This window comes from Lithobates pipiens, unplaced genomic scaffold, assembly GCF_037356315.1.
Source record: "Lithobates pipiens isolate NorthernLeopardFrog02 unplaced genomic scaffold, aLitPip1_a1.2 Scaffold_22, whole genome shotgun sequence".
NCBI lineage: Eukaryota > Metazoa > Chordata > Amphibia > Anura > Ranidae > Lithobates > Lithobates pipiens.
In genome coordinates, this window is record NW_027507784.1 from 74,874,147 (window position 1) to 74,900,672 (window position 26,526).

Genomic DNA, 26,526 nt, shown 5'->3' on the forward strand with positions numbered 1-26,526 from the left:
AAAAATGTACTAGGGGGTGCCACATCCCATGTTAATGGAAATAAATATATTAGAAAGGCTTCAGGACTTCATAGCAACCCCACTGATCATAACAAAAAAATACCATATTTATTGGCATATAACACGTACTTTTTTCCCCTTAAAATCAGGGGAAAATCGTGGGTGCGTGTTATACACCAATCTCTACTGTCTATGAGGGAAGAGAAGTGAGTGCTGGTGAATTACATACCTTTGAATTGACCAACAATGCAACCTGTTCATTGCCCATCTGCAGCCTCACCTTTACCCATCAGTGCAGCCTTGCTAGTGTTGGATTATCCCCGCTGCGTCCGAGGGAAGAGGAGGCGCTCCATCATGCACAGCCACGCCTCTGGTCCCCGCATTTGGCCACTGTTCTGTCTATCATATGAGCAGGGCCAGGGGGCGTGACTGTGAGCGACGGAGCGCCGGGTACACAGGAGATCGCAGCTCTGTGTAATTCAGCGGCGCTTGCTCCTTCTCTTCCCTTGGACATGGCGGGGATAATCCAAAAGGTGAGGCTGCAGATGGGAAATGAACAGGCTGCATTGTTGGTCAATTTATAGGCTGCAGATTGGGCACTGAGCAGGGTGCATTAATGGGCAATTTAATAGCTGAAGATGGACACTGAGCAGGGTGCATTGATGGGCAATTTAGAGACTGCAGATGGACACTACGCAGGGTACATTGATGAGCTGTGACCTTAATTTTGCTTCAAAGTTCTTTATTTAAAATGTCCGTTTTTTTCCTTAAACTTCCCTCCTAAAATTGGGGTGCGTGTTATACTCCTGTGCGTGTTATATGTCAATAAATATGGTAATATAAAATATAAATTTATTGAACAACCATATCAAAAACAACAAGATATGTGAGAGTAAATGTCTCCAAAGTAAGGGATATCCATCTTATTCAGTTATCACTAGAATTCATTATCCTATTATAAATGTTCCCATTTTGATGAGAACTTTAAAATAATTTTTCTACCACCTTTAGTCCTGGTGATAATAGCCGATAAGACTTTCTAACAAGCCCGCAAGCTACAGTTAAACCCTCTTAAAAAAAAAAAAAGAAGAAAAAAAAACTCTGCAAGAAAAAGGCATGATGAGTTAGTATGCATAGAATACTAGCTCATTATGTATTACTTACCTCAGATCGAAGCCCCCGCAGTGGTCCTCGTCTCCCCCTCCAGCTGCCGACATGTTGTCCCAGAGTTACTTCCAGGTATGGCGGCTCCAGTGCTGTGATTGCCCGGAGCCACAATGATGTCACTCACGGGCATGCGCGTGGGAGCCGCCGGTAACAGCACGGAGACTGCAGTAATGGCACATAGGTGGATTACAGGAGTGGAGTTCATTCTGCACTTCTGTGACCCATTTTCAGCAGACATTGGGCTGTAGTCCGCTGTCAGCTGACATCACAGAGCCGGTTCAAGCTTGGGCAAGATTGCAACAATGAAGTCGAATCCAGCTACATGCCTGGACTGGCACCTGGCTCAGGCTCTCAGTGAGTGGGGGGGAGGGGCAGAGCAGACAGCCGTGTCTGACAGTCACCAGCTCTGCTCAGGGAGCCCTGAGAACCAAGCGGCCGGTGGTATTTGATTGCTCGGTTTTCAGTGCTAGAGCTGGGGGGGGGGGGGGGGGGGGGGGACATATGCAGCACTGGACCGATGCTTCATCCATCTAGGTGAGTATGGTTATGAAAAAATAAAACAAAACCCCATACTTCTCTTCGAAACCTGCTCCCACCCCCATTCTAAGCCTATTCTATTTACCCTGTAAATGAAAGGTCCAGTCATATGATCTCTCCAGCAGTCGGCTTTAGTGAAGAAGAGAGATCACCGACAACGTCTGCAGAGCCTGGGTGATTATGTCACCAATAGGCTTACTATGGGGGATCCATTATCGACTGTCTATCCTCTGCACTAAATATGATCATGCAACTGGACTGGAGTGCCCTCAGAATAGGTTATTATTGACATCTTTCCTTTACAGGGTATGGGAACAGGTTTAAGTATAGTTAGGATTTGACTGGACTTCCACTTTAACGGAATGAAAATGTAATACACTTTAAAAAGGCTTTTAAACTGCAAATGCTGTCAAGTAAAGATTGCCACTGATTTATAGGCCAAAAACTTCCACTTGGTTTTCTTAGTTTAAGTGTATTATTAAATTCTCATGTTGCTTTCTGCTAAATGCACCATGTTTTTCACAGTTTTTGCTGAAGGGACTGTGGTGTTTGCCTTTCAGCCTATATTTATGGTAGCCCACAATAGGGTTGACACACAAGAGTAATTCCTTTCTGATTGGTGTGAAAAAAAAAAAGAAGGATGTAGGGTGATTGTGTTATAATATGAAAGCCCCTTCCCTGCAAAAACCCAAGATTTTTAATTAACCTGACTATCAGGTCCAAACATTTTTTTAATAGAGTCAGGAAAAGTTAAAGTCTAAAGTCCCATACACATTATCAGATTTTCTGCAGTTTTTTTCCTTCAGATTTACCAAAACTATATGATATGAGGTCAAACCTTAGGAGTTTCAATGTGCATGCAATCAGGCAGGCCCTTGCTCTACATCAGGGGTGCCCAACCAGTGGCCCGGGGGCCACATGTGGCCCGCGGAGCCCTCTGATGTGGCCCGCGACCTCCTGCTCTGGGATAGAATTGAAAGAATACTGTTATTAGATCAGTTTATTGCTAAAATCACAGTACATATATGGCATATCTTTTCTGCAGTGGTTACTGGGCTGCTTTCAAACTGATCCGCAGGTGCACTTAGCCATAGACCTCTATTATTACCTGCGAGTTTGGTGAGCTTTCTGAAAGTGCACCAAACCTGCAGAAAATAATAGAAGTCTATTGCAAACTGCAGGAAAGCCAAAGGTACACTGTGTTGCACAAGTGTAAACCACAGTGCATCAGTATGAAAGCATCTTTGGGCCCCTTTCACACGGTCAGTCCGACCAACTGGACTCTCCATTCACCTCTAAGTAGTGGCAGACATAAACCGACTTGTGTTCTACCTCCAATACGATCCGCTAAAAAATATTGTGGGCTGCGTCCGTATCCGCTCTTCAAATGCACAACGGACACGGACATGCCATCCACCCGCTCCGCTCACTGTGGCCCGTGACCAGTTACCAAGTCGCTCAAGTGGCCCTCGCTCTTCAAAAGTTTGGGCATCCCTGCTCTACATGGTTTTGGTAAATCTGAAGACAAAAATCAGCAGAAACTCTGATAGTGTGTATGGGGCTTAAGACATGATTACTTTGGTGAAATTTGCAATCTATTATTGATTTTGTCTGCAGGTTAGGAAGTGAAGAGGAAAAAAAATACCAATGGGGGACATAAACCAAAAAACAAAACAAACAAAAAAACTGAACGGATTTAATAATTCCATACACTATGCAAAACATGTTTTTTTTCTAGAAATATATTTTAAGATGTGGGGACACCAGGCTCTTACACAGTGAAGTGATCTGATGTACTCCACTGGTGACAAGTTTACATTTTGGAGCCTGAGCCAGATAGGCCCTTTTCTTTTGTACTGTGCTTCCACAGTAAAGTTTTGAGCTAGAGTAATGTATACTTTTAAATCTTTCAAAGGGGTTTCTTATATAACTAGTAATTACACAATGGTGCATTAAAGCACAGAAGCCGTTTCTGAATTTTGGAGGCTCTCCCTGACATTTTAAGGCCTCTGGATATGTGTTTTAATGGTGAGGATGATTAAATAGTAATAACCTAGTATTATCCTTCCGAGAGCAATTCAGGCAGAAATACATCTTAGATGCTATATGCCTGAAGTTATGATGTCTCGGAATGTGGTAGAAACCTTCAATCTCCAGGCAGAAGCAAAAGAACTCTGCTGAGACCTTCAGTCAAGCAACAGTTTACCTCTGTCTATTCTTTATTCTCTATTTTTGAATTTCTCACCCTGCGGTGTGGGTACTACGGGTAATGAAACATTGAACTAATATATGAAAACATTATCCTGTTATACATATATAATCTCTTTGCATTTTGGATGGCTTGCATGGTGATAAGTATTTGAGGATTTCATCTTTTTGACAACTTTATTTAATTGTATTGTGATTTTATAGAGTTTCTCCAGCAAAGAGTTCAACTCTTTACACTTACTCAGAGAAAGAATTGGAAATTAGATATTCAGCCCACACCTCATTAACTTTTGCAGCAGAGAACTGTTTGAATCCTCAAGTCCTTATGTATGAACAGAAGTGATAAGATAAAACTAGTTTCTAAAGGGGAAGAGTAGGGGGTTGGGGCCATAGATACTCATAGACTTAAGTTGATATTTTGGATGACGCAGGAGCTAACACGTTGAAATTAGCCAAAAACCTTCTTTCCTTGAGAGCTTTCCATTAGGGCTGTGGAAATTAAAGATTAATTCCTCAATTAATCAATTAATTTCTTTTGATCGATCAACATTCTTGTGGTCAGTACTCACCTCCCTGCCAGCTTCCAGGTCTTCACGAAGTTCAGTCGGAGATCCGGTGATGTCACAGAGATCAATGTCACTGGTCTCCTCCCCCCTTCTCCAAGTGCCTCCATCTGCTAACGAAGGGAAGGAGGGAGGAGTCCGGTGACGTTGAAGTACGTACGGGGGAGGAGCTATGCATGACGTCATCTGCTGCTGCCCTAGGGAACTAACACGATTGTCAGCTTTACATGCTGTGTTTTTATCATCTTTATGTGAGTAGTTTGTGTTTGAACACAAAAACAAAATCTTATACTTAAGCGGTGAGCACTTAGATCTTTTCTACCTATGACCTGGCGTATTTGCTGAGATCTAAAGAGACGCGAGAGAAGTTTATGGTCCATTTTAACCCTTTTGATACCCACTTGCATGACCATCTGTTTGCACAGGGGTCTATGCCATAAGGTGAGAGTGATTAGTTAGACCGGAGGTGGAGGGATTGTCACACTACTGTGGGGAAAAAAAATACTTACGTCAGTTTTAATTTAAAACTTATTTGTGTGAACTGTATACCAGATTTACCACTGACTAATGCAGAGTTGCAATGCAAGGAGATCAGCTAAAAGTATTAGGATCTGTATGTGCATTATAATTAATCGAAATTAGTCAATTAATCGATTTTTTAAAAAATTGCTTAATCGAATATGAAAATTTTAATCAGTAACAGTTGTACTTTCCATACAGGGTTCCTTATTTATCAGGTGTAGTGACCCACCAGCCTTAAATCAGAACTAAATCCTCCTATGCTTTTCAGCCAAGGAAGCTGCCATCTTAGCCTCTGTTTGATCTGTTGAAAGCACAAGCAACTATAACAGTTATCATTCATGTCATCCCTTGAATGCAACTGTTTTGGGAAACAATTACATTGATGGGTTTAATGTCACGTTAAAGATGAAATCCAGGCATGGATAATTTTCCTTTTAATATATTCCTTAACCACTTACTGGCCTAGCCAATTCTGGTACTTCTCATTTACATGTAAAAATCTGTATTTTTTATTTTTTTATACTAGATAATTACTTAGAATCCCCAAATATTATATATTTTCTGCAAGCAAAAGCCCTGGAGAAAACATAATGGTTGTTGCAATTTTCGTGTCATATGATCTTTGCAAATATATGTGTGTGGTCATTATGCTGTGAAGCATCCATGTTGTGGCACCAACCCAAAAAAATGTACAGAAGAAAAGGGGGAGGAGGGAAAAATGGGAAAAAGATGTAACCCCAAACCACCATAAAGGGAAGGGGAAAAAGGGTGGTTTGAGGTTACATCTTTTCCCCTCCTCCCCCTTTTCTTCTATCCACGTGATATTTGGTTTATTAAATACCCCTTTTTTTAGGAAAAAATACACTTTAAAGAATTCTAATAAACACATATACAATATATTATCCAATTGTAAAAGATGATGTTACACAGAGTAAATAGATAACAAACATGTCACACTATAAAATTGTGAGCGACATGGAATGGCGACAAACTATGGTACCTAAAAACCTCCATATAAAATGCTTTAGAAAGCCTTAAGCCCTTGTACACACGGTCGGAGATTCCGACAACCAAATCCGTCGGATTTTGTCCAACGGATTTTGTCCGAAACTGTTGCATACACACGGTCGGACAAAGTTGTCTGAAAATCCGACGTGATGACGTTATTTCGTTACGACGGGACTACGTTCACGCTAGTAGCCAATAGCTTTGGCGTAGGAATTTGATCTGAGCATGCGTGACACTTTGTCTGATCGGAATTCTCTACACATGATCGGAGTATGTCCGATCGGAGCATTTTGTCAGATAATTGGAAAACTTGATACTCCGATGGAAACAGTCCGATGTAGACCACACACAGTCGGAATATCACAGTCGGAATACACATTCCGTCAAAATCTTCCGACCGTGTGTACAAGGGCTTACAGGTTACCAGTTTAGATTGCAACAGGAGGTCTTGTGGTAGAATTATTGCTCTCGCTTTGAGGTTCACTCAAATATTCACGGCATTACCTCACATATGTGGTGCAATCACTGTTTACATATGCATGTGGCACCTACGTGTGCATTCACATTTGCATGGGGGCGTTTTATTATGTATATATATATATTTTTTTTTTTTTTAGATCAACTTTATTGCTATCACAGGGGATGAACAGCATCCTATGTAATTCCATGGACAGTGATAGGTACTCTTTACTGAAAGATCTGGGGTCTATTAATCCCCAGAACTCTCCTCTGCCCTCAAAAGCATCTGATAAAACCAAGATTGGTCTGATCAGATGCTTTACAAGCCGCTAGCTTGTAAACAACAAACTAAAATGGGAGGTGACAAAAGCCTTGTAGCTTCTGGTTTCATACACAATAAAGATGATCAGGGAATATGGAAGTTCCTCCTTCATCTATATGATGTGCCGACCTGACAACCCATTTCAGTCTCCGGCTGTTCGAGACTAGCTATACAGCTGCTCGATCACTTTTACAGGTGGCAGAAAGTGGTACCCCCAACCCCCCAGAAAGGCGGTGGGTGACAGTGTGGGGGGGTAGGTACCACTTTCTGCCACCTGTAAAAGTGATCCAGTGGCTGTATAGCTGCTTGGATCACTTTTACACCATACAAAATTGCTGGCCCAGAAGAATTACTAAAATGTATAGGTACATTCATTTTAGGGAATTGGTCAATAGCACAAGTATGTTTGGAAACTCAGATACTACTATATAAAAGTAGCTGTGCACATAACCTGTGCAGAGAGCAGAGCCATGGGTGGGACGCAACAGCCCCCCCCCCCCCCCCCCTACTGTTGTCTGCCTGTGGGAAGCTACAAGGAGGATGGATTCCAGACCAGTCACTCTGCACTGACTGGTCTGCATTGTAGTAACTAACTAACTACCTTCACAGGGGCAAGTTAAAGGATCATGCTTGATTACTGCACAGATCTGAAGGCATACACAAGACCTCCAAGAGAAGACACCAAGGGCTTGATTTACTGTGTACTTTGCAAAGTACACTTGCACGTTACATGGGCAGTTGCTCCAGAGCTTAATAAATGAGCAGAAGCTCTTCTGACTTCCACCATCCAATCATTTGAAAGCAAACATATTTTTTTAATTTTCCTTGCATGTGATAGAGCATTCTTTGCAAAGTGAAGTCTTACCTCATTTACTAAGTTCTGGAGCAACTGCAAAATGCACAGTCTATTTGCCTTTAGTAAATCAACCCCAAAGATTCAATGACCTCTGGATTAGCAATAATGATGCCAAATGCATTAAAAATTATGGCCCCTTTTTTCATTAAAAATTAGGCTTTTACTTTTTATACCTGTTTACAATGCATTATTTTTGATGTGCAGTATTTACTTGTACCACCATTTTATACCAAATAAAAACGTTTTAAACAAAGGAAAATAAATAAAAACAGGTTTGCTTTAATTGCAAATTTGCTGTTGTTTAGACTTAAATCTGATAAGCATATCTCTAAGATATATTTTATTTTTTTGCAGGTAACATCTATTGGGCGGACCATGGCTTCAATCTGATTGAAGTGGCAAGACTCAATGGTTCCTTCAGATATGTGGTGATATCTCAAGGTATAGACCAGCCCAGGGCTGTCGCTGTACATCCAGAGAAAGGGTAAGTACTTTTTCAGAGGGGTAACCAGGCCACTAATGCTAGAAAATTGCAACAGGGAAAAAATGTCCATATTTGTGGCAGCTGCTATAATACTTTGAGTCAGTAAGGTTAATTTACAAAAGTGAAATAGGCTTCTCACTTTGCAAAGTCATTTTCTCCACAGCTTAATGAATAAGGTGAAGCTCTGCTGACCTTATTCATGCAACCATGTGCAAATTTTTATTTATTTTTTCCTTGCATCTAATCGGGTATTTTTTGCAAAGTGAAACTTCACTGCATTCACTAAGCCGTGGGATTCTTTTTTTACTCTTTCCGTAAAAAACAAAAAATACTTTCCAAGATTAGTTTGGAACTTTCCTCGTGCTTCTTTGAGGTATTGTGCCTGTTTTCTTGATCCTAGCTTAATATTGAAAATACTGTCCTTCTGAACTCCCTGTTTGAATCAACGATCCATGTCAATAACTCTAAAAGTACTCACGCCAGTTGATCAGCATTAAAGCCAGGCAAGGGGGGTTTCGAAAAAATGTGCCTTCATGTTTTTATCACAGGTTTCCTTGAACCACTTCAGCCCTGGAAGGATTTACTCCCTTAATGACCAGGCCATTTTTTACAATGTGGCACTGCGCCGCTGTAACTGACAATTGTATGGTCATGCAACGCTGTACACAAACAAATTTTATGTCCTTATTTTCCCACAATTAGAGCTTTCTTTTGGTGGTATTTGAACACCTCTGTGTTTTTTAAAACCGCAATTTTGAAAAAAAACAACAATATTTTTTACTTTTTTTTTTTTTACAATAAATATCTAAAAAAAATAATTTATTCATCAGTTTAGGCCGATATGTATTCTTCTACATATTTTTGGTTAAAAAAAATTGCAATAAGCATATATTGATTGGTTTGCACAAAAGTTATAGCGTCTACAAAATAGGGGATATATTTATGGCATTTATACTATTTTATTTTATTTTTTTACTAGTAATGGCAGTGATTAGCAATTTTTAGTGGGACTGCGAAATTGCGGCGGATAGAATCGGACACTTTTGACACTTTTTTGGGACCAGTAACATTATTACAATGATCGGAGCTAAAAAAAGCCACTGATTGATGTAGGGAAGGGGTCAACACTAGGGGGCAATCAAGGGGTTAAATGTTCCCTTGGGAGGGGTTTCTAACTGTGGGGGGGGGGGGGGTGGACTGACTTGGAGTAGAGAGAGATTGCTGTTCCTGATCACTAGGAACAGACAGTCTCTCTCTACTCCCCTGTCAGAACGGGGATCTGTTTGTTTACATTGACAGATCCCCGTTCTGGCTCTCTGTGGAGCGATCGCGGGTGGCCGGTGGCTGGCGGACATTGCGGCCGCTGGACATGCACCGCGGGTGTGTGCGCGCTTCCTTTATCTATTAAAGAAACCAATGTACAGCTATGGCAATTCACGAAGCTGAGCCAACCTGCCACAGTGTAACTGCAGCAGCTAGGGTGACCACTTTTCCAAACTACCATTCAGGGACACCTCTGCACCCGCTCCCCCCCCAAAAAAATATGTTTTTTTTTTTGCCAATTTTTTAAAAAATGTGTCAAAATTGTCCGACGTGTCCGCCATAATGTCACAGTCCTGATAAAAATTGCAGATCGCCGCCATTACTAGTAAAAAAAAAAAAAAAAGATAATAAAAAAGCCATAAAACTATCCCGTACTTTGTAGACGCTATAACTTTTGTGCAAACCAATCAATAAATGCTTATTGCGATTCTTTTTTACCAAAAATATGTAGAAGAATACGTTTCGGCCTAAACTGAGGAAAAAAAAATGTTTTTTTATATATTTTTGAGGGATATTTCTTATAGCGAATAGTAAACAGTAATATGTTTTTTTTCAAAATGGTCGCTCTATTTTTGTTTATAGCGCAAAAAAACAAAAACGCAGAGGTGATCAAATACCACGAAAAGAAAGCTCTATTTGTGGGAAAACATGGATGTCAATTTTGTCTGGGAGCCACGTCGCACAACTGCGCAATTGTCAGTTAAAGCAACGCAGTGGTGAATCGCAAAATGTGCTCTGGTCTTTGTCCAGCAAAATGGGCTGGGGCTTAAGTGGTTAATAATTGAATAGAGACTAAACAAGAATTTGCCAGCAAGTTGCTGTATCACTGTCATGAATGATATTTGCTGCCACATGAACAAACACTAACCTGGTCCTGGAAGTTTGTCTGGCGCAGTGACGGCTCAAAATTTGCAGCCCTCGTGGGTGGGAGGGGGCTCAGGAGGAGAACTGGACTGGAGAAATTGGCCAGGCAATGTGCTCCACTCCCTTGTAGCGGCTGTGGGCAGCGGGACTAGTCGGGGGCGACAGTGGTGGTGGCGGGTGCACTGGGCAGCAGTGGACACAGGCTGGATCCTGGTGATTCGTCGCTCTGGTGTGCCTGGCTGGTCTCTCTCTCTTCTCTCTCTCTCTGCTGCTAGCTGGAGGAGGAGAAGGAGAGAGGAGGTGGGTGGATCCCAGAGTCAGAGGTGCGCTGCCAACGTGTCAGCCGAGCCAACGTCACTGGTTGCTAGACGTGGGGCGGCCCTAGCCTACCAACCAGTTCTGCAGATGAGTGTGACAGTGACTATGTAACTATATCAGAGTGGCAGAGGCGGACCGTTTTTTTGTTTTTTTTTTCATTCCGGGACACTGTATTGTCCCGTAATGAAGGTGCCCGGGACACGGGACAAAAATCATAATTAAGGGACAATTTCGGGCAATCCGGGACACGTGGTCACACTAGCAGCAGCTGGTCGACAAGCGTTTAAAGCGGAGGTCCACCCTAAAATGGACCTCCGCTCATCGGAATCCCCCCCCCCTCCGGCGCCACAATCGGCACCTTTCAGGGGGGAGGGGGGTGCAGTTACCTGGATAATCCAGGTAACTGCACCCACTTCCGGGCTAGCTCTCTGCGGAACGGGCGTAGGTTACGCCCCCGTTCCGCAAGCGCCCGCCCCCTTCAGCAAGTGCCCCGCTGCCTGCTGGGAAACACACAGCTCCCAGAGGCAGCGGGGACCGTCCGGATTGCGCCGCGCGGCTCGCGCATGCGCAGTAGGGAACCGGGAAATGAAGCCGAAAGGCTCCATTTCCTGATTCCCATACCCAAGATGGCGGCGGGACCCGGCAGCCGAGCGAGCGATCGGCTTCGGGTGCCGTCATCGCGGGCGCGCTGGACAGGTAAGTGTCACTATTTAAAAGTCAGCAGCTGCAGTATTTGTAGCTGCTGGCTTTTAAAAAAAAAAAAAAAAAACGCGGAGTCCCGGTGGACTCCCGCTTTAAAGTGTCTCTGTTACTGAATTGAAAAAGGTTTAAAAAAAACCTGCAAAAGAATATGTTTTAGACTTGCCTGTCCTGTCACCAGAGTCTTTGATCTACATTGTGTTCAATATGGCTAATAAATGAAAATAGTAATATACTGAAAACATATCAATTCTATAAAATATATCAGAGAAAGTCTAAATAAATTTCCATAAAAAAGTTCATAAAAAAGATCCCAGATGGTGCAAAGTGGTGTCTCTAGATTGAACATGCAGGCTGTCACAAGTGCACAAACGAGCGCTCTGTGTATACACATTATTATTATTATACACAATTTGTATAGCGCCAACATTTTACGCAGCACTTTAAAATGTATAGGGGGGACAACACAGTTACAGTACAATACAAAAGGTACAGGAGGGCCCTGCTCGTAGAGCTTACATTCTAAAGGAAGGGGGTGGTGGTACAAAAGGTAATAGCTGCAGAGAATGATTTGATGGGGGTGACATATAATCCAGTAAAGATGGCCATTGGTGACGTCATGCGTTGCTCCTTCCCATGTATGTGTTATATCCTAAGAAGGACTTTGTGCCTGAAGAATCTTTACATTCAGCACTCCCAGTAGGAGGCCTGGCCCAGCCAGCATCTGCTATAGTTCTATCCATTGGCCATAACATTGCTACAATGTTCTATAATGACACAAGAGGAAAGGAGGAACCACAGTACACTAGATATGTGTGATTCATTGTGTTACAAATTTAAATTCACACATTTTCTTTATCCAGAGATTCGGATGTATCTGAATTTCTGAACCACAATAGTAACCAATTTCAACAAAATAAATTATATTGAAAATACCAAATTAATTTGTATTCATTTGTTTCATTTAGAGGACATGATGCAGTAGTTTGGGCATTTTGTTAATTTTTGAAGCATCCAAAATAACAAAGTGACAATAACAAATGATCTGAATGGATTCAAAACCATTTAATTTTTATTTTGCGTTACCAAAAAAATGCACTACATATGAAATAAACAATAAACAAGAAACATATTACGCTAACTAGAGTAAGGTATAAAAGTGAAATTAGTTGATGATTTCTACTTATTGTGTTTGGGCTGGATGACGATGGAGCTATCAAAATCTTCAAATCATAACGTAATGAATGAATCCAAAATTCATTTTGTTCCATTTGTTATATTATGATTCAGAGATTCTGATGGATCCACCTCCATCCACCCCAAACAGAGTGTATAAGTAATCTCCCGAAATAACAAATTAACATGTTAAAATAAATATAGACAGTCTTCTGAAACAACTTTCGAAAATACAAATCAATTTGAAACAATGAATATACAAAACAAATCCAAAGGAAACAATTCTGAATTTACAAATCAAATTCCGCAAATAAATCATTTTAATAGACATGTGTGATTTGGTTCGTAATTAATAGATTTTCATACAAATTTGTTAGTATTCATACATTCGGGTTAATTTGAACATTCGAATAGCTGAAAGAACCAAAATACAAAAATTACAAAATTACAAATAAGCAGAATAACAAACATGCGAAAATATGAACTTACAAATGGACAAACTTATGAAAATATGAAACTCCGAAACAGTAAAAGAAATAAAATGACATCTATAACGAATGATTTACATTTTGTATTTTCAGTCCTTTGTTCATAATTTCGTATGTTCGCATTTTCATTTGTGTGTTCGTAATTTAATTTCTTCGTCTGTTCGTAATTTCATATCATCCTTTTGAATGGACAGTGTAAGGCCGCGTACACACGCGGGGACTGTTCGCCCAACTTTGTCCGCTGAACAGTGTTTCGGCAAACAGTCCGCTCGTGTGTGGGCTTTCAGCGGACAGTTTCAGCGAACAGTCCGCTGAACAAGGTTTTTCGGAAATTCCGAAAAACTGTCCGCTGAAACTTTGTTTCAGCGAACAGTCCCCTCGTGTGTAGGCTTGTTCGTCAAACTAAGTTCCGCGCATGCTCAGAAAAGATTTACACGCCGAAAGTTATAATGCAGTGTATAGGACGTCGTATTTTTCGTCCCGTCGTACGTGCCGTTCACGTCATCGCGCACGGTTTCAGCAAACTGTTCGTTCGTCGTGTGTGGCCATGTCCGTCCATGCTAATTTTGAGCGGACTGTTTGCCGAAACTGTTTGACGGACAAAGTTGGGCGAACAGTCCCCGCGTGTGTACGCGGCCTAAGTGTATCTTAACCTCCCTGGCGGTACAATTATTTCGGATTTTAGGTGCTAAAAGCGGTACAATTATTTTGCATGAAAATTTGGCGTTTTATATTGCAGTCCTGTAATTCTTAGCAATAACTCACTTAAATCTGTCCAAACCAGAGTCTAGCAGACATCCCGGGTATGATAAAGTTTGAAAAATGAAATCATAAATTATAATAAATAATTATAAATAATTGTAGCAAATAATAATATAACAATAATAAAAATTATTCAATAATGTAATCAAATCAAAAACACTGAAATTTGCTCAGTTGCAGAATTGTCACTGTCATTACTTATCAATATTTGATATGGATCTCCCCACAAATCGCTATCGCTCAATTCTGCGAGTGATTACAATTTATTCTCGCTGTTTTCTAGCTGGTCTAAAATCATTTTTTATGTAAAGGGACAGTTTTAGTTGCTATGGACAATCTCCAGTTTCCAGGCATAAAGAACAGTTTTTATTATATAGAACTGCATGCAGGACACTGGGCAGACCACTAGGGACAAAGGGGATGAGAAATTATTACATACAGCAATGTAATCTGTAAGATTACATTATACTGTATGTATAGTGAGTGTTTCACTTTTTGAATTTGGCGCCGATCTCCGTCCCCGTGCGTCGCAAAGCTCGCAGGGAATGGAGCTCGGCTCCGTGATAGATCGAGCGAGACACGGCTCGCTCGTACAGCGGGGGGACATCGATGGATCCGAAGGAGAAGGTAAGTAAGCATCCTCCTGAATCCAGCGATGCGGTCCTGAGTCTGGCTCGGGGTTACCGCTTATGGTATAAAAATTCCACCCCGAGCCAGACTCGGGAATACCATCAGGGGGGTTAATATGTATTTTTTGTAATTTTCTTATGATCGTAATTTCATATTCTCGAATCGTTCTTTCGAATGGGCAGTGTATTAGTGAGTGATGTATCTTACTTAAAATCTTTAGCCAATCAGCTTATCCCTTTTGTGTCTGAGTCACACTGCATTCCCGAATCTTTTTAGATTTAGTTGAGGAGGAGACTGAGTGACCGAGGGAGTGAACTGGAGTAAGTACAGGAATTATTAGAAAAGCAAGCATAGGATTATTATTCTTTATTTCCTACGAAAGTACGAATCAACGAAAAACCCAATCTCACAAAAGTAACAATTACTAAATTACAAGTAGTGTACCGAATAAACAAAATTTATTTTCTTACAAAATTACAAATTTTGAATCAAAGAAAATTAGACAAATGGAACTACGAATCATTTTGTATCAAAGGAATTAAAACTGTAATGAAAATACGAACGTGTCCGATTATGAAACCTCGCGTCTTACGAAATTGTGAATCATTACGAATCAACGGAAACGTCAAGAAACAAAACAATGTTTTTGCTGTGCACATGTCTACATTTTAACATAAACAATATGTTAAAACAAAATGAATAACTTAACAAATGAATCAGAAATGAACAGTTTCTGTTATTTACATCTCTGCAGTACACAGGGGGTACCAGACATCCCACACACCCTGAAGAGTTTTAGAATATAAAGAGACTGTTACTCTGCAGGAGACCAAAGTTAGGAACAACAGGTGGTGGGACAGATGTGTATAAAGCCTCCTCTTCTGCTGTTCCTGGTTTTAAAAATGTTTTACCCAAGGAACAGAGTCACATTGCTGTGAATAAACTGATATCTGATTGGCTTTGACAGCTTACTGCACTTCTAACATTATCACTGCGTTTTGCTCTGCTTTATTGGAAAAGTCTGTCTAACCTCAAATATAATATTTAATTATGTATTCGGTGTGAGCATGCTAGCCATTTTTCATGATGTCTTCTGTGCAAGCTGAGCCTAAGTGAGTCCTCAACCAACTGCTTGTCTCGTTTGTCATTTAATTTCTTTTTTCTGCTTTTCTTTTTTCCATTATATTCTGGCTCATTAGTGTGTGAGAAACCAAATACAGGGATTCGTTTTTCCCAATCTGTCAGACCTTTAATTGCAAACCTGTCATAAGTGAAAGACACATAGTGCTTTTCTTGACTTCTCCTTTAAAAAAAAAAAAAAGCATTTGCCTGGCTGTCTCTGGCTTCAATATTGAGTTACTGACCTGGTACAAGCATTCAGATAAGGGCTTCAGACTTTTCTTTGATACTACAGTGTGTACTTGCTTCTGGTTAGTCACTCAGAATGTATTAACTTGAAGATATGGATTAAAAGTGCCAGAACCCTGAGTTTATTTGTCTTTATTTTATGTTATAGGTATCATCCAAAAATATGACGGTAGTGTAGATATAGAGAACATATACAGTATCTCACAAATGTGAGTACACCCCACATCTTTTCATGTGACAACACTGAAGAAATTACACTTTGCTACATTGTAAAGTAGTGAGTGTACAGCTTGTATAACAGTGTACATTTGCTGTCCCCTAAAAAAAACTCAACACACAGCCATTAATGTCTAAACCGCTGGCAAAAACAATTACACCCCTAAGTGAAAATGCCCAAATTGGACCCAGTTAGCCAGGAGCATGTGTGTTAAATTTGGTGTTATCGCTCTCTCATACTGGTCACTGGAAGTTCAACATGACCCCTCGTGGCAAAGAACTCTCTGAGGACCTAAAAAAAAAAAGAATTGTTACTCTACATAAAGATGGTCTAAGCTATAAGAACATTGCCAAGACCCTGAAACTGAGCTGCAGCACAGTGGCCAAGACCATACAGAGGTTTAACAGGACAGGTTCCACTAAGAACAGGTCTCTCCATGGTCGACCAAAGAAGTTGAGGACCACAGGCTCAGCGTCATATCCAGAGGTTGTCTTTGGGAAATAGATGTATGAGTGCTGCCAGCAGAGGTTGAAGAGGTTGAAGGAGTGGGGGGATCAGCCTGTCAGTGCTCAGACCATACTCCACACACTGCATAAAATTGGTCTGCATGGCTATCATCCCAGAAGGAAGCCTCTTCTAAAGATGATGCACAAGAAAGACAAGCAGACTAAGGACATGAATAACTGGAACCATGTCCTGTGGTCTGATGAGACCAAGATAAACGTATTTGGTTCAGATGGTGTCAAGTGTGTGTGGTGGCAACCAGGTGAGGAGTACAAAGGCAAGTGTGTATTGCCTAGAGTCAAGCATGGTGGTGGGGGTGTCATGGTCTGGGGCTGCATGAGTGCTGCCGGCACTGGGGAGCTACAGTTCATTGAGGGAACCATGAATGCCAACATGTACTGTGACATAGACATACTAAAGCAGAGCATGATCCCCTCTTATCGGAGACTGGACTGCAGGGCAGTATTCCAACATGAGAACGACCCCAAACACACCTCCAAGATGACCACTGCTTTGCTAAAGAAGCTGAGAGTAAAAGTGATGGACTGGCCAAGCATATCTTCAGACCTAAACCCTATTGAGCATCTGTGGGGAATCCTCAAACAGAAGGTGGAGGGGCGCAGGATCTCTAACATTCACCAGCTCTGTGATGTCGTCATGGAGGAGTGGAAGAGGGTTCCAGTGGCAACTTGTGAAGCTCTGGTGAACTCCATACCCAAGATGTTTAAGGCAGTGCTGGAAAATAATGGTGGCCACACAAAATATTGAAACTTATTTCCCCAATTGGGACATTTTCACTTAGGGGTGTACTGACATTTGTTGCCAACGGTTTAGACATTAATGGCTGTGTGTTGAGTTATTTTGAGGGGACAGCAAATTGACACTGTTATACAAGCTGTACACTCACTACTTTACATTGTAGCAAAGTTTCATTTCTTCAGTGTTGTCACATGAAAAGATAGAAGAAAATGTTTACAAAAATGTGAGGAGTGTACTCACTTATGTGAGATATTGTATATATAGGGCTATATATATATATATATATATATATATATATATATATATATATAGCTAGCAGCTTCTTCACACCAAAGGATTTCCATGATCACCTTGGGTAGTGATATAGTGCCATACCTAAAAAGCCAACTCCAGATAAAAGTTAATTTTTTTAAAAAACAGATTGTTTATAAACCTAGCATGTTTTGGGTGCTGTAGCTTCACCCTCTTCACCAGGGCTGGATTAGAGCATCACTGCGTTACTTTAACTGATAATTGGGCTCTTGTACGACGCTTTTTCCTTTTACGATTTCCTTTTTCCCCTCAAATAGAGATTTCTTTTGGTGTTATTTGATCGCATCTGCATTTTTATTTTTAGCTCTGAATAATTTAACCCCCCTGGCGGTATTCCCAAGTCTGGCTTGGGGTGGAGATGTTATACCAAAAGCGGTAACCCCGAGCCAGACTCGGGACCGCATCGCTGAATGCAGGAAGCGCTTACTTACCTTGTCCCCTGGATCCAGCGATGTCCCCCTGCTGTACGAGCGAGCCGCGCTCCGCTCGATCCATCACGGAGCCGATCTCCATCCCCTGCGAGCGTTGCGACGCATGGGGATGGAGAACGGCACCAAATTCAAAAAGTGAAACATACACATTACATATTACATTGCTGTATGTAATTATTTCACATCCCCTTTGTCCCTAGTGGTCTGCCCAGTGTCCTGCATGCAGTTTTATATTATAAAAACTGTTCTTTATGCCTGGAAACTGGAGATTGTCCATAGCAACCAAAACTGTCCCTTTACATCAATAATGATTTTAGACCAGCTAGAAAACAGCGATAAAAAATTTGAATCACTCTCAGAATTGAGGGATAGCAATTTGTGGGGAAATCCGTCATCAAATACTGAAAAGTAATGACAGTGACAATTCTGCACCTGAGCATATTTCAGTGTTTTTGATTTGATTACATTATTGAATAATTTTTATTATTGTTATATTATTTGGTATAATTATTTATAGTTATTTATTATATTATCATTTAGGATTTCATTTTTCAAACTTTATCATACCCGGATGTCTGCTAGACTCTGGTTTGGATAGATTTAAGTGAGTTATTCCTAAGAATTACAAGACTACAATATAAAACGCCAAATTTTCATGCAAAATAATTGTACCGCTTTCAGCACCTAAAATCTGAAATAATCATACCGCCAGGGAGGTTAAGGAAAGAGTTTTTATTTCTGTTTGTGTCCTTGCTGGGGAGATATACTAAGGGGTTGATTTACTAAAACTGCAACAAGCAAAATCTGGTGCAGCTGTGTATCAGCTTCTAACTTCAGTTTGTTAAAAAAAAAATCCTGGAATCTGATTGGTTTCTATGCAGTGCTGCACTGTATTTTGCACGCTTTTGTTTTAGTAAATTAACCCACACTCTATTTGTCCTAGTAACCATTGTCACTAAGATTAAAAGTAATAGAGAATCCAAAATTGTGAGATGTCAACAGAACAGGAAAAGAGGGGAAAACTTTCAATAGGGTTACTTTTTGTGGTGACAATGTATAGGAAGTTAAGGGGGGATATTTCATGGGACAAAAGCCCTTCTCTATTCTATCTACAACTGAAAAAAAAAAAAAGAAGATTTTTGGCTTTACAAATTAATGCTGGGCTATTGCCAAGATATTGCTCATTAAATGCTACAAAGCATATATGGCATGGAATGTGAGGATAGTTTGGAAAGATGGGGTCTTTTCATCAACAAATAGTACAGTTGACTTCTAAGGGTCTAAATAACTATAGCAGGGAACCAAACTCCATCAGTTGTTCAGTTAAGTCCATGTAAGCCACTGTTCAAAATTCTACTAAATTGGACGTTTTAACTCAATCCTTCATTGTTGTCTGCACTGAAGCCTAACCAGTTCCAATTTTCTTTTTTCTTCTTTTTTCTTTGCATACAGTAGGCAAGAGTTAGACTTTTTTTTGTGGTTTATTATTTCTACTTGTGACCCTATTAGTGATTATTATCTTCTCTCAGTTTTTGTCCCTCTGACTCCAAGACAAGAAAATAGAGGGGCAGTTGTCACCAGGAAAGGCGGGCACAAACAGCAAAAACATCACCACAAGTTCTAACCCTTCATCAAACTACAGGAAACATGTTTTTGTCTGTTTCTTCATTAGAAAGGGAAAGCATTCCAAAGAGGGACACAAATGAAAATAAAACCCGAAAAGAGGCACTGGACATTTCATGTTGTAAAAAAACATAAAAAATTAATAAATAAATAAAAGTTTTGGGTAGAGCTGGGATTTAAAGCCGTTGCTCGTAATATTTGTATGCTCATAAGTTTATGAGTTTGAATGCCCATGTGTTTGTTGGGAGATCGGGATGGTGGTCTTTCGAAAGTCTTACTGTTTTCTGATACCTAAAACTCGTTAGTACATTTGCCACATTTTCCTGGTTGCAGCTATCTTTTCTGGACTGAGTGGGGGCAAACCCCATGCATAAGTAGAGCCCGACTGGATGGATCAGAAAGGACAATACTTGTCAACACAGGAATTGCTTGGCCAAATGGAATCTCAGTGGACTATGAGGTTTGTCTCTTTTTAATTAATATAACGTTTTCTCCAGGCAGTTCACAATCATACCTTTAAAAATGTCAGCATGTCCTTCATTCCTTCTGTGATATATGGTTGCTTTACCAAGAACATTACAAAACCCATTCTCTAATTTGGACCCCTCACTGCATCTTTCAATTTTATATTTTTTGATAATAATAATCAAATCAGCCTACCATTATCATGTATAATTCTATCATAGTTTCAGTGGCAACTGTTAAAGATAGGTTGCTTGGATTAATCAATTTCTTCAACTAAAAGTTGTTGAAGATAGCCGCCATATGCATGACCTGCATAAGGCTATACTTTTTTCTCTCATTTCTTCTCCAGATTTGCATACTTGCATGACCTAACTCTGCCATGCTTTCTAGGAATTGGCCCATCACAGGCCATGTAGGATGCTACAAGAGTTGCAAAAAGGCAAACTGGTGATATAACTAATTTGGGCTGAATTGTATAAGCTTAAAATCTAAATATAAATATAAATATAAAATTATAAGCTTAAAATCTTTACTCAATAAAATGTAATTTTCATAAGATTGGAACATTGGAGTGAATATTCTTTGAATCTATTGAATGAAGAATCTCATCTCTTTTAGTAAATCAGCCACAACATGCATCTAATTCTAAGCCCTTGTACACACGGTCGGAGATTCCGACGGAATGTGTCCTATCGGACCGCTTTGTCGGATATTCCGACTGTGTGTGGTCTCCTTCGGACTGTTTCCATCGGAATATCCGATGGACCAACTTTTCCAACTTGCCGGTAAAATTTTCCAACAAAATGCTCCAATCAGACATACTCTGATCATGTGTAGCCTACTCCGAGGGACAAAGTGCCACGCATGCTCAGATCAAATTCCTAGACCAAAGCTATTGGCTACTAGCCTGAACGTAGTCCCGTCCTAACGAAATAACGTCATCACGTTATGTACAATCGGATTTTCCGACAACTTTGTCCGACCGTGTGTATGCAACAGTTTTTGGACAAAATCCGATGGATTTGGTTGTCGGAATGTCCGACCGTGTGTACAAGGGCTGAAAGTTGGCTTCTTATTTTTGATGATTGAGGTGTATGGTCTAAAATTTCATCTGAAATAGCTTTTATTCAATGTGTTATTCAACTGATGCACTCCTAGAATGTAATTTATCTGAAACTGACTGGTAAAATAAACCTGTACAACAGTGAAAATCAAAAGTCCTGTCTAAGAGAAAATGCAACAAGATGCTTAGTAATACATTTGTACCCAGAAACAATATTTCACTTTGATTTAGTTTCACTTTGTTAGTGGGTCTGGACTTTCCCTGACTTCATGGCTATGTCCTGCCAATTGCCTTTCTTTCCAATGAGACTAATAAAATAAAAAATATGCAGTGCTTAGTGCTAACAAGTGTGAATTCAGAGCTGGAACATTAATCATCCACAAACCAGACTTCAAACTTTCAATATATACAAACAATAGGTGTGCATCATCACAGAATAAATCAATAACAACAATGCATTTAATATGTGTAATATAATAAAAGTCCAATACTGAAATGTTTTCTTATCAGACAATAGGTTGGTAGTATCGATGCGCACCATCCACCGATGATGTGACTCAATCTTGAATAAGGATAGATAAAAACCTGGTGCACACCACCTCAAATAAAATGGCCTCGTACCAAAATGAGGGGTCCCTTTAAAAGAGATCAAACCAGCATGTTTGAACCAAACCTCTACTAAGATTCAGCAACACATAGTGTAAAACTGCTAAAAACTACTGTATTAAAGATTTTACAGATATATATAGAGGTAATTGACAAACAGTACATAAGACAAACCCCCTCACCACTAACCACTTGCTGGACGTGATAATGTCACCGGTTAGGCTCCACCTGCTCCATACTGTGGATATCGTTGCTTGTCTGGAGGCTTGGTTCAAACATGCTGGTTTGATCTATTTTAAAGGGATCCACTCCATTTGGTAAGAGGCCATCTTTATTTGAGGTGGTAGGCACCAGGTGTTTGCCCATGCTTATTCAAGATTGAGTCATTGGAAGATGGTTGATGTTTTTATTTAAAGGGACACTGCCATAATATTGTCTGATGATAAAAAAAAAATCACTATTGGACTTTTGTTAAATTACACATATTATACGCATTGTTGTTACTCATTTGTTCTGTGGCGATGCACACTTATTATTTGTATATATTGTCCAATTAAACTACCTGAATTGCCAGTAAGGACACTTTCTTTGGACAAGGTGATGCCTCAGTGGAGCTTGGCTATGAAGTCAAAAGGCTCAAGAACAAAGTGAAGCTAATTCAGAGAGGGGCATAAAAGAGGCTCTGAGGCCATCTTATATTGTCAGCTAATTGTTAGCATTTTACTTTCAAATTTGAAAATAGCATACAGATTTACATCATACTGTAAACCTAACCTTAACCTAACCCCTATGCCTAACCTTAATCCGAACGGACCCCAAAACTAGACCCTAACCCCATTTACACCCAAGCAATTAAAATTCCAAATTAGTTATATTTACCAAGAATTTTTCAACATTCAACACTAGGGTTTCCATCATATTCACCAATGCTCATTTACACCTGAGAGTAGTATTGCTCATTGTTTGAAGAAGCACATGAGGGACAGAGTTGCTCATTTTGGCCCAATAGACTTCAGTAGAAATGTTTTTAAAAAAATCCCAAAAATGCATGTACAAACAAACAAAAAAAAGACACTCAGCTCAGGTGTGCATGCGTCTGAACCTCACATAAACAGTACCCTCACAGAGATAAGTACTATGGGGTTTATTTACTAAAACTGGAGAGTGCAAAATCTGCTGCAGCTCTGCATAGAAACCAATCAGCTTCCAGTTTATTTTTCCAAAGCTTAAAGAAAAACTCCAACTTTCCACACACTTTACATAGTTTGTTTGGGCCAAAACAAACTATGCCCCTCACTAACCTGTGAGGCCACTGAATGTGCTGTATAAACTGTATGTAGCTGTGGCTACATACAGCATACCACACTGTTGTCTGGGTGCGAGCCAAGACTTCCTGTCTCATACCCAGAATAGTCAACCGCAGCGGTGCTATTCCGTTTAGAGTAACTAACGTATTATATCAATGAATATAAAGCTTCTTCTGAATACCTGAGTCAGAGGTTGTGACAGCATCAGCCTGCCTTTATGACTCAGCTAATCAGAGGAAGCTTTGTATTAATTGATAGAATACATTACTTGCTCTAAACAGCTGGACGCCACTGCGGTAGACTCTTCTGTGTTCTGGGTATGATAAGGGAAGCCTCAGCTTGCACCTGCAACACAGTGTGGTATGCTGTATGTAACCGCAGCTACATACCGTTTATACAGCACATCCAGCGGTCTTACATGTTAGAGAGGGACAAAGCTTGGCCCAAACAAGCTATGTAAAGTGTGTGGAAAGATGGAGTTTTTCTTTAACTGAACAAGCTGAAGTTAAAATGTGATTAGCTACCATGCAGAGCTGCACCCAATTTTACACTTTCCAGTTTTAGTAAATCAATCCCTATATTGTCAAAGAAAATAAATAAAATTGAGCTAATTTAAGCAGAAAAAATACGATGTGCCAAATTTCTAGCACCAAAAAAACAGACACTAATAGTTGTGCGCCAAAATTAAAAGATCCTCTCTTCCCGTTTTCGTAGAAAATGTATCCAATCACTTTCTACCTGATTTAAACTTTTAACTTCTTGGAGCATAGTAGGAATGTATTTTGTAAAAAAGCATTACTGGTTTAATACACCAACATTTTTTAACATAACCTTTGCAGTTATTCAGTTTGTTTGGAGTATCTCTTTAAAAATGTTTATGACCACACACCTTCCCTTCACCTTTCTATTATTCTCTTAATAAAGAACTCCTGCAAATAAAAGAGATTGTTGAAGTTAACTCTGAAATTGATCTTTAGGAAAACAAATTGTACTGGTGCGATGCCCGCACGGACAAGATAGAAAGGATCGACCTTGAGAGTGGCCGGAATCGAGAGATTGTGCTGTCAGGGAGCAATGTGGATATGTTTTCCGTTGTCGTCTTCGGGGCTTACATCTACTGGTCTGACAGGTAATTTATTTTTCCATAAGTATTTCAGTCGGAAAATGTGATTTCTGTGCCAGCTGCTTCACCCTTGTAGGATTAGCCATTCCTTAGCAAGGTCACAGTAAGGCTCTCGTGGAGCGCGGCAATTTCCCCAAGATGAAAAATAAAAAGGTACTTTCGATATTCAAAGCCAAACCATATCAATGTCACGGACAGAAGTAGGTTTCCTATACCGTCTTTGAGATCAGTTATCTGTTGCATTTTAACGACATGTTTGAGTTTAGTTATCCCAGGATTGCTGATCTGTGATTTTTTTCTCATTTTTGGCAGAGCACACTCCAATGGCTCTATCAGAAGGGGCCCCAAGAACGACGCTACGGATGCTGTAACCATGAGGACAGGTCTTGGAATTAATCTAAAGGATGTGAAAGTCTTTAACCGAGCCAGAGAGAAAGGTCTGGTGCTTTGCATTGTCTGTTCTACCACTATTGCTGTCAGATGTGTGGATTTCTATTTTTTTTTTTGCTGTTCTTGAACAACTCTACAAGGCCTTGTCAGTGTACTTGTGCTCAGTTGTTTTAAAACATCATGCTAGCAGTAGTTCAAGCCTAAGTGTAGCTGAAATTAAAATAAGGAAAATTAGCACAAGGACATAACTTGCAGTCAGTAGGATATGTCCCTTATGCTGATTCCTCTTCTTTAGTAGAAATCTTCCCCTGTCCCTACCCCTCACCACACTTGAGGGTTAATATAACTAAAACGCAGCCACAAGCTCTCATAAAGAGAGCTTGATTAGGCTTGCCCTTTCCACCTAGCTGCGCTCTTTGACAGCCCTTAGTTCTAATGGCCCCTACTGCATCGGAATACTACAGCAGCAGGAGTTGGGGGAGTGAGGAGAATTTTAACTAAAAGAAGATGAATCAGCACAAGGGAGGCATTCCACTGACTGTAAGTTATGTCCCTTGTGCTGATTTTCCTGTTTTACATTTTAGCTACACAGGCTTTAAATGAGTAAACCATATTTTACACATGTTTTATTTTTAATAGTTGTAAGAACAGAAAAAAAAACATTTGAATGAACAATCTGTTATTGGAAGTTTATGTAAACGCTAACCTTCTCTACCTTCTCTTATTTGTTCCCTTTTGGTCTGTTAAAGTGGTTGTAAACTCTCCCCCACAACTTTGCCCCATGTAAATCAGCATAAAAAACTCTAATGAGCACTGCTTGTAGATATCTCCTTACTTGCTTAGTATTGTTGTAATCGTTTTTGTTCTTTAGAATGACATCACTGAGCATGCCCAGATCTCCCCTTATTTACGGCACACTCTCTATGTGCTTGTCTATCTGTTATCAGTACTTCCTGCGGCACACTACTGATATCACAGGAGGCTGCAGAATCATTCAGAGCTTCCTCTTACACACCATGTGACCATGTGACATCACATGCAGTGTAAACCTGGGTATTACTGCAGTCTTATCAGTTGAAGCTGATATGACTGACAAAAGCAAACAGACAATCAGCACAAGTAAATACTATGAAATAAAACAAGTCAGCTATGAACAGGGAAGCAGGGTTGCCATAGAAACATTGGATTGAGAGGGAGGCTTGGTTAACATTACAGGAAGTGCTCAATCTAAGGGCGTAAATACACTCCACTGTGGACTCAGAAAAAAATACTTAAGATGACGCTGCCTAACCCCTGGAAACAAGTTTTTTAAAGTTTCTTTAAAAAGTAAGTAATATGCGATTTGGGCTGGATTACAGTGGCTATAGTTTGATAATTACTTATTATAATGGACTAAATGAAAAGAAGCATCAGATTGGGAGAGTTTACTTCCTCTTTAAATACACAATACAACAGGTCCTCTAGGCTCTTTGTTTTTCTGATACTGTAGAAAAGTATTCAAAATGGCCACCCCAAACTTAATATGACAATGTTATCTTTACCTGAACAGGTCATAAGGATGGCAAAAACATGTCACTTTAATTAGTCAACTGCCACATGTCCACAGATAGCTAAATAACCAGAGGAAATATGTGTACAGGAGCTGTTTTATCTTCTAAAGGATTTGTATTTCCGACTCTTCTCAGTCCTGTCCTTTCAGTCCTGAGATTTTCACAGCCCTGCTTTACAGCACAACACTGTGTGGCATGGCAGGAGACCTGATTTTTTTCTCTACTGCAGTTCAGGAACACTTACAGGTCCTGACCCCACCCCCAGCCTGTGATTGGAAAGGGAAAGGTGAAGCAGCAGACTTGATAGGCTCATCTCTCTGTTACTATGCTCTCTCTCCCTATCAGCATGCTCCTTGGGCCACTTCTCCCTCCCTCAGTCTGAGTTCTGCTCTATAGGAGCTACAAGGGGCTGATACCAAGTC

The 26,526-nt window shown here is 40.2% G+C and overlaps 1 protein-coding gene across 1 annotated transcript in view; it reads left to right on the forward strand.

Moving 5' to 3' along the window:
* LRP1B (LDL receptor related protein 1B) overlaps positions 1-26,526 on the forward strand; it is a 2,110,020-nt gene that overhangs the window by 1,543,984 nt on the left and 539,510 nt on the right. The window contains exons 37-40 of the mRNA XM_077447755.1: positions 7,997-8,126; positions 19,934-20,060; positions 24,019-24,170; positions 24,477-24,601. Of these exons, the coding sequence (XP_077303881.1) occupies positions 7,997-8,126; positions 19,934-20,060; positions 24,019-24,170; positions 24,477-24,601 (534 nt within the window). The remainder of the gene's footprint in view (positions 1-7,996; positions 8,127-19,933; positions 20,061-24,018; positions 24,171-24,476; positions 24,602-26,526) is intronic.